Source organism: Neopelma chrysocephalum, unplaced genomic scaffold (assembly GCF_003984885.1).
Source record: "Neopelma chrysocephalum unplaced genomic scaffold, ASM398488v2 Primary Assembly neopelma1_97390, whole genome shotgun sequence".
In the NCBI taxonomy this organism is placed as follows: Eukaryota; Metazoa; Chordata; class Aves; order Passeriformes; family Pipridae; genus Neopelma; species Neopelma chrysocephalum.
This window is the reverse complement of record NW_020926031.1, coordinates 191,893-200,093: the sequence shown is the minus strand read 5'-3', so window position 1 is coordinate 200,093 and position 8,201 is coordinate 191,893. Positions and strand designations below refer to the sequence as shown.

General features: G+C 49.6%; 1 protein-coding gene across 1 annotated transcript; it reads right to left on the bottom strand.

The window, feature by feature from the left end:
• Positions 1 to 2,319: 2,319 nt before the first annotated feature.
• CALHM2 (calcium homeostasis modulator family member 2) lies at positions 2,320 to 7,481 on the bottom strand. The gene is made up of 3 exons (XM_027672245.1): positions 7,272 to 7,481; positions 4,462 to 5,448; positions 2,320 to 4,378 (listed from the first exon to the last, which is right to left on the bottom strand). Exons 2-3 carry the CDS (start codon positions 5,002 to 5,004, stop codon positions 3,962 to 3,964), a joined length of 960 nt encoding a protein of 319 aa, XP_027528046.1. The 5' UTR covers positions 5,005 to 5,448; positions 7,272 to 7,481; the 3' UTR covers positions 2,320 to 3,961.
• Between the last annotated feature and the right edge of the window lie 720 nt (positions 7,482 to 8,201).

The window sequence follows — 8,201 nt, the reverse complement described above, 5'->3', positions numbered from 1 at the left end:
AAGATAGCAGACAAGATTCTTGCATTTTGGATGAATTAACACTTCAAAAGATCTATCTCAGGTGCCTTTGTGCTCCTAGAAATTGTCAGAGCAGCACAGGATTGTGGCATAGTTGAAGTTTAAAGGGATTTCTGGAGATATCTGGTTCAAGCTCCTCCTCAAAGCAGGGGTCAGCTAGGCTAGGTTGCTCAGGTCCACATCCTGTTTGGTTTTGATTTCCCCAAGAATGAAGACTTCACAACCTCTCTGAGCAACCATCTGTTGTAACAAGCTGCCAGGGATTGATGACAGAAAAAATTGTGATTTTCAGTAGTCATTGTCTCGTAAGAGAAATCACTGAAATCAAAGAAAAAAGTGGGGTTTTCGTGCTGAAAAAAAGTCATCCCAATCTAACCTTCTGCTTGGAAAAAGCCAGGTGTCTTGCTTACTTGCATAGGCTCTGTCACTGATGTCAGTGCCTTATGGTCCATATCCTTATGATTCTATTCTTGTAACTTTCCACTAAGATGTGGATGTGATCATCCACGTTTTACAGAGGAAGAACTCAAGGCAAGGGGAAAAGCAGAGTATGCAAACAGGTGTGATTACCCAGCGTACACACTAGTGAATGGGTGCCCAGCTTTAAAATACCAAACTTGAGGAATCTTACTGATTGTAGGTGCTCTGAACTCACAACCAGAGCTCTGCAGGACCCAGCTCTTCTGCCTCTGTGAATGCCCAGTGTTGGCAAGGCTGAATGAGTCAGCATTTATTTCATTCCCAAATCCATTGGGATCCAGAAACAAGTATTTTCACTTCTTGCCCCCAGGGAGTGCAGGGTACTATACTCGGATTTTGCTTAATGCTCTTGTATTGGAGGAAGCTGATTGCAACACCCAGTAGCAGCTGCTGCTTTTTTTTAAAGAACACAACTTCAATGATGGTGGGTGTTTCTTTTGGTTTAATTAGTTGCATAATAGAACACGTAAATAAGCGTTGCAATAGAAACCAAGATCCCTTTGAGGTATTGTTTCTTCGTCATTACTGGAGCTATTATAGTCTCTAGAGTGGGCAGGGAAAGACCTGTATGTAATTCTCTGTACTGGAGGAGCCTGGTTTGAGCCCATCGTGCTGCTGGGAAGTGTGCTCTACCTGGCAGCCTGTAGGCTGCTCTGCAGTGGGTTGTTGTCAGTCTTTGGAGGAAAAGCAGAGGGTGTGAGCTTACAGCTTGTGTGATCCAGCACACCAGGAAGACAGGTGGCTTAATCTCCCTTTGGCTTTTCAGTGAGAATCCTGGCCTGGCTGCTTGTGCCAGTGTGTAAAGCCATGTGGGTTAATGTTCCTCACCTCAGCATTGTCACTGGGGGAAGATGAGTGACAGGAACAGCAGGGATATTCATGAGGGTGCTGATGGACCATGAGGGACAGAAGCCCAGGGTTGCCTCAGTGGGGGCCATGCTTAGGGTGGCAGAGGAGAGAAAAAACAAATCTCCACAATTGCAAACAAATATTTCTGAGTGTGGTGGCTTGCTTCCTCACTGTCGGCTCTCCACTCAAACATGCCTCTCCAACAAGAGGGAGGGAAAACAGACAAGCTGGACAAGCTTCTAGCCTATCAGCACAAGGAAAGTGACTGGATTTAATGCAGAAGAGAAGGAAGGTAAACAGCGAAAAAGATGGTTTGTGCTAATGGTTTATTCTTAGGATAAAAATCAGTTCTCAAGCATTACGTGTCTTGTTCCTTCAAAGGAGGAAAGGGAAGGAGAAGGAATCAGAGTGGAGGTGGTTCAAAGGAACAACTAGGACTATCAAGGAGAAAGGCAAGGGAAATAAAGGAAGTAAGAAGAACACTGCTTTGTTCCAGCACGTTACCTTGCGTCTGCTGGCTGTGGGGGTGGTGTGCATGTCTGCATGTTCGCACTCGAGGGCCAGTGAGAAGAAATGCAAATGAATTCTCTTTCATCTCAAGTTAATGCAATTTCATTTAACTCCCATCTGATCATTTCTGCAGATTAGTTGATGATGAGGCTGGGAGCCAAGCCTTCCCACAAATGCAAAGCAAATCTGTAGAGAAGCTGAACAGGGATCCTGCGATGCCTCACCCATTAAGCAGTTGTTCCAGCCTCTTTAAGTCAGGGAATACCCTCCAGCTGTTTCTTGCAAGGCACCGTACTTGTAAAAAAGTTTCTAAATAATTTTCTCTCATTTGCTGCAATTGTGTATCCTGATGTACAAGATTTGTGCTACTCACTGCAAGAATAACTAAAAAGCTGTGTTACTAACTTGTAATACGTGTTAATACTTGAAAACATTCTAGGATGATCTGGATAGAAGAGGATCTGAATGTTTAATAGAAAGAAAAAATAAGTTCCCAGTTCTTCAGTTCAAAGAGAATGTTAAATTATGCCTTTTGTGCCACCCTGGAAAAAAAACAACTCAGAAGGCAATGAAAAATAACTCTCATTTAATAATTTATTTCAAATCTTCTTGTATGAAAGCCCCTCTGAGTTCTGTGGGTTTGAGCAGTTTTTTTAACAACTTAAGGCTTTTTGGTAGATGGTACAGTGTAAAAAGAAGTTGTACCTAAAATGAAACAGTACAACTAGGAAAAACAAATTTCTCTGTCCTGCCAGCTCTTGAAACAGTGTTGTGTACATAGGGCTGACCCTTGGGAGAAGAGGGACTGTGCAATGCCAGAAGAGCAGCCTTGAAGCCATAGTCACACTGTCGTGGTGAGGGCAGTAATTTTATACCCTTCTGGGTTTGCTTTCTCAGAGTATGGCCAAGTCCATAAAAGAGACCTGTTCACAGGGACCATTTAAGGCAGTGGAAAGAGTTTTAGAAAATTCAGTGGTAGAAGGGTAGGGAGAGGGCTGCTTCCCCATCCTGTTCTTCCTTCCCTCGTTGTTCCAGGGCTGCAGTCCCAGTGCAGTAGATGGGCGTATGCAATGTGCTTTTTTGGCTGGCAACTTTCTCATTCCCCTTCCCCTCCAAGAAAGATGCTCCATTAATACAACTAACTAACTACAGTTAGGTAGTACGTACACTATATATATATATATATGTAAAACTAATTCTGGTTGAAGACATCCTGCAACTTGCAACCCAAAAAAAGACAACTTATCCGATGGTTGGATGAGAAATTCGATGAGCTGCAGACAGTGGTGTGGCTCACTGTAGCGATTCCTCTCAGCCTCCACCTCACCCAAAAACTATTCTGCTGATGGCCTCCCTTGGGTTTATAAAATGGGGGTGACCATTTGGGCTCATTAGCGATTGTTAGGCACTTCAGTAAGAACAAAGGGAGGTTGGTGTCCTACCCAAATTTCAACTTAATAATTACAGAGTGCCTTTCTGAATACCAGGAATATTGGTGATTCCTCCTGCCTTAGTCTTTCAGTTATTTGGTGTGTGACTACATTACTGATCTGTTCCTTCCCAGATGATATTGCATCCCCCTTTCCACAGGAATTTACTGTTTCCCTCTTTTCCCTGTACTGTAAAGTCTGTAAAGTGCTCTGGGCCTGCCTGCCTGTGTAACAGACATTGCACAACTGCGGTAAGAAGATACCAATGTCAATAAAACAAGTAGATGTGCAGGGTGGCTGGGGCTAACTCTGCCATGGGGGAGACAAGTGGGACTGGAGGAGTCACAGTGAGAAATGTTGTGCCCATCTCTCACTCCTGAAGGCTTCTGCTGGAGCATCAGATGGGATGCACTGGCAGCCTGGAGGTAAGGGCTGCACCTTCTCTTTGCTCACCTGTATCTTTGGGAGCAGCAGCGAGACTGTTGTCTCTGAGGGAGGGGTTCCCCAGCTCAGTGTGTTGCTTATTACTCTCTACCTTGAGGCTGTTGTTCCCTGTTTGCCTTCTGAGAGAAGTAATCCTGCCAGGAGGAATGTTCCCAGTGAATCCCTCACTGTGCACTGACATGGAAGGCCTGCCAGGCAGTCTGGGGAACCACTGCCAGCACCCATCTGTCTTAGGAAGCCAAAAAGAGCAGTTCATGGCCTTCTGGGGTTGGTCCATTCCCTTCCACTCCTTTGGCCCATTTGTGGAGCCGGCTGTAGAGGGGGAAGCCCTTGTTCTCCCGGTAGATGTAGACGCCTGTGATGGCATTCCATTGGGGGCTTGGCTGGACACCCTCCACCGGGAACTCCTGCACCAGCTCCTTTTCCTCCTTGTCCAGTGCCACGAAGCCAAAGAAGTGCTTCACATTCTTGGCTGCCAGGATCCTGGAGTGGACCTCGGCTGTACGTCGGAAGAGCTTGTCCTCATTGGAGCGGTACTGGGCCCAATAAGCCTCCTGCCGGTAGCTCAGTGGCGAGCAGCAGTGCTTCAGGCACTTGGTGAGGAAAACCAGGACTGCAACGATGCCAATGAGCAGCCAGCCAAAGAGCTGAGAGAGAAGAGAGAGGCTGCGTTAGGACATGGCAAGATGGTCTTACCCACTCCATGTGGCTTTCCCCCTGGCGTGCCTACCTGGGACTCGTATCTCAGCCTCCGTGTCACCTCGTCCCTGAACTTGGTGAGGTTTGCCGGTACATCTCTGCAGGGGAACCTGGCCAGCACCTCAGCCCCGTACTCAGGTGGAAACTTGTCCAGGGACGATGGTTTGACAAACTCACTGAGGGCACAGATGTAAGCTTCCCCTCTCAGCAGTGAAATGACTGACCAGGTGACGGGTGCCACAGCTGCCCGGCCCATGATGGAGCCAAAGAGGAGGAAGGTGGCAGCGGCAGAGAAGTTCTTGACACCACGCTTGTGGCATTCGGCCACCAAGTTCCAGGTATGGTTGTTCCAGATGACACCAATGAGGAAGAGGGCCAGGGCTGGGACACCAATGGCAGCCAGCCCATAGATGTAGTTGCGGGCAGGGGAGCAGGGGCAGTGGAAGGCAACGACCGAGAAGAGCTCCTCGCTCCCCACTGTGCCCAGGGCCACCAAACCATTGAAGATCATCACGTCTTTGCTCTTGAAGAACAAGGAGAGGAAGCGGAAGTTCTCAGCGATGAGGGCGGCCATCTCGTCCTGGGGGTGAGAGGAGGTGTGTGCTGCTGTGGGGGGCTGTGCTGGCTCACCTCCCTGCACTGAGGAACACTCCAATGGGAGGTAGAAAGGCCTTGTGCCAGCCGACGTGCAAGGCGCTGTTCCAGGAGCAAGGCACCTTCACTGATGTCCCCTCCTCCTACCTGGTGTCCCAGCCTCTGGAGTTGATTGCTGATACCAGAGATACTTCAAAAGGGGCTGAAAAGGGATTCAGCCTAAGCAATATATGAAACCTCTGACACTTTAGTTTCCCACTAAGCTCTCCAAAAGGATTGCTACAGCAAAGGTTACAGGTGGGACATCTGTTTCTGTCCCTGTCATTTGCATGGTCGTTGTCTTTCCATCTCTTTGGTTTTAGTCACCTCCCACAGAGGCAATTATTGTCAGCGTCGCTGCCAGACTCTTGATGATCTCCCAAACCTACAATGAAGGAGGACACCATGTTACTGGGAAAACTGGTCCAGAACACTGGCACTAGGATTTGTCCCCAGCCCTGCCACTGACTCACACCAGCCCAGCTGCATGCGGCACGTGGGTGCTGGTGCCTTGAAGGTGCCATGTGTGGCTTTTGCCTCCCTCTTTAGACCTGATGACTTAATTATTAGGCAAAGGTATATGAGGGAGGCAGCAAGGGGTGCTGTGAGACAGCCCAGCAGGTTTGGGTGCAGAGATGTGGTATGGGAGGCCCAGGCAGGAGCAGCCTCCACTGAGAGGGGTGAGGGGATGCTTAGGGGCTGTTGCTGCCAGCTTTTCTGGGAAAAGAGCTTATCTTGATGACCCGGGATACAAACACCAAATGCCGATAGAGCTGAGACAGCAATTACGTAGGAGTTTTTGCTAGGATTAGGTGTGGCAGGATGATCTCCTCTCCCACAGCTGGTTGACATAATCATACTCCCTTGTCCTGGCCTGCAGTCCCAGCTGAGTCAAAACTGCTGCCCTTAAATTGGGCTCCTAAGTTGAGCACCTCGGTGCCAGACACAAGCTTCACTGCCCTTTGCCTTTGTAGCTTCCCCCAGCACAACACTGGTTATACCCCACTGACTGGGCTGCAGGCGCTCAGGACCAAGGGTATGTGCCCTGATTTTTTCGAAGCATAAGGAAATAATTGGGGAATGTATCCATGCTCTCTGCAGTGATGTCCATCCCCCCAGCCCACTTGCAAGACAGATTTAATTAAGTTCTTAGCTGACTTTCTGTCTGCACCGTATCCCCACAGGGTTTCATCTCAGGAAGCCTCAAGCACCTTGCTAGCTCTGGGAATCCTCACCCACGTGATGAAACCTGCTGGCCTTAGGGGAACTGCTGTCACCAGGGTTTGCTGGAGACAGGAAGGACCCAGGCACCCCACTAACCGTCTCTGGCAGATTGGAGTGCTGGCAGCACTGGCACACATCTGAGGCTCCCAGGGAGCCTGACCCACAGCAGGGCTGCCCTGAAATCTGTCCCAGTGCCAGCATCTCCCATTTGGTATGCACGGAGTAAGGCTTCCCTGGGCCAGCCCCAACTGCAGGGACAAGACTACAGGGACATCCGTGCAGAAGAGACAAAGGCACCTTAATCCTTATGATCTCTTGTACAAGGCTTTCTCATGCACTGTGCTTTACATCACTGTGCCACAGTTCATCTGCTGCCCTGACAAATCCTGGTTTACCCCCTTCTGCCATGGGGCAGCGGAGGGGAACGGGGGCAGAAATTTGGCCTCTGTTCTTTGTTTTGTCTAACCCGTGGCAAACCCTTTAAAATCACACTGAGTTCAACTGCAAACAGCCCTTAATGTCTTCCTGCAGCTTCCCAGTTTTCCATATACAAAACTCCCTCTGCAAAGGAGACAGACCAGCCAAAAACTGCCACCACTTGGTGGGGAGCCAGGCCTCCATCTCCAGCTGCCGCACTTGGTGGAACACCACGTTTGCAGCCAGATGCTAAACCCACAAACTTGTTGTAGTTCAAGCCCCTGTTATCAGTTACCCGCAAACAACCCTGAAAAACATAGACCTGTGATCTTCCTGACAGAGCCTGGCAAACAGCAAGACAAAAATCAGAGGAGCTGGCAAAGAGAAGTATGTCGTTTGGGGTGAGGTGGGGGGGTTACCCTGCCTCTGTTTGGTAGTTATGGTCTGGGAAGAGGGTTGGGTAGGAGGGGAGGGGAAAAGTTGTTTGCAGCAGATAATTTTTTAGCAGCCTCTGTTAAAGTCTTTCCCCCAAAACATATGAAAACAAGAAAAAATTAAGTCACTTACTTGAAAGGTTGTTGAAACCAGTTTTGGAGCCTTCTCAGCCCCTCACGTGGTTTTTGCTCAGGCTGTGGCTGTGGTGGGTTCCCAGCAGCGCACGGGGCTGTACAGAAGTGGAGATGCAGCTGAGGCCGGCCTGATGGGTGAAATGAACTCTGGTGAAAACAGCCTTAAGAGTTTGTTAAGGCTTCCTTATTTAGTTTGAAACGTGCCCTCCGCTTTTGGCTTTTGGGAGGAGGGAGGAAGTTGTTCTTGGGTGGGGCAAAGAGCGGCGCTTGGATTCTGCTGTGTGCAAGGCTGAGGTTGTGCCTTTAAAATGAAAAAAAAAAAAAAGGAAATGAAAAGCAGAGAATGAGTCACTGGAAAAAGCTGATCGGCCTTTTTCAGACCCACGATGCAGCTGTGCAATGGCTGGCCGGAATGGCCTGGAGTTTTCCTGGAGAACGGGAGCATTGAGGCGCCTTGCTGGGGTGCAAAGGGGAAATGGTGGATCCCACCAGCCTGGGGAGTGGATGCAGCCCCCATGGCCCCCAGGGGATGCAGTCACGCTGGTGGGAGCCACCCTAAGCAGGCAGGGGGAATCCCGTAGTCCCATGAGAAGGGGCAGGAACTGCTGCTTTAGTACATGTGAGCTGGCTGAGACAGCAGGGAAGGCACCCGCCTGGCTGGGTTTTCAAGAGAAGCATGAACCTGCCATCACGCTCTGTGGGGCGGTCAAGTTTTGCTTCCCAGTACCCAGGACTGAGCAGTGAGGCTGCTGCAGCGGGCTGGGGGCTGAACAGGGCCAGGGGCCACATGTGCAGGGCTGGGCACAGCCTGCTGTCTGGCGAGCACAGTGCATTCCTGCCCGGCACAGCTTTTCTGTTCGCTGCTTCCTCTGCTTGAGCAATGCCTGCGAGGCAGCCAAGGACACCTCACTTTCTCCTTGTGTTGCTC

Excerpts from the sequence above, each read along its gene's own strand:
- CALHM2 (XM_027672245.1), bottom strand. The coding sequence starts at position 5,004 with ATGGCCGCCCTCATCGCTGAGAACTTCCGCTTCCTCTCCTTGTTCTTC. Across the intron at positions 4,379-4,461 it reads GGCTGAGATACGAGTCCCAG|CTCTTTGGCTGGCTGCTCAT; the intron begins GTAGGCACGCCA and ends CTTCTCTCTCAG.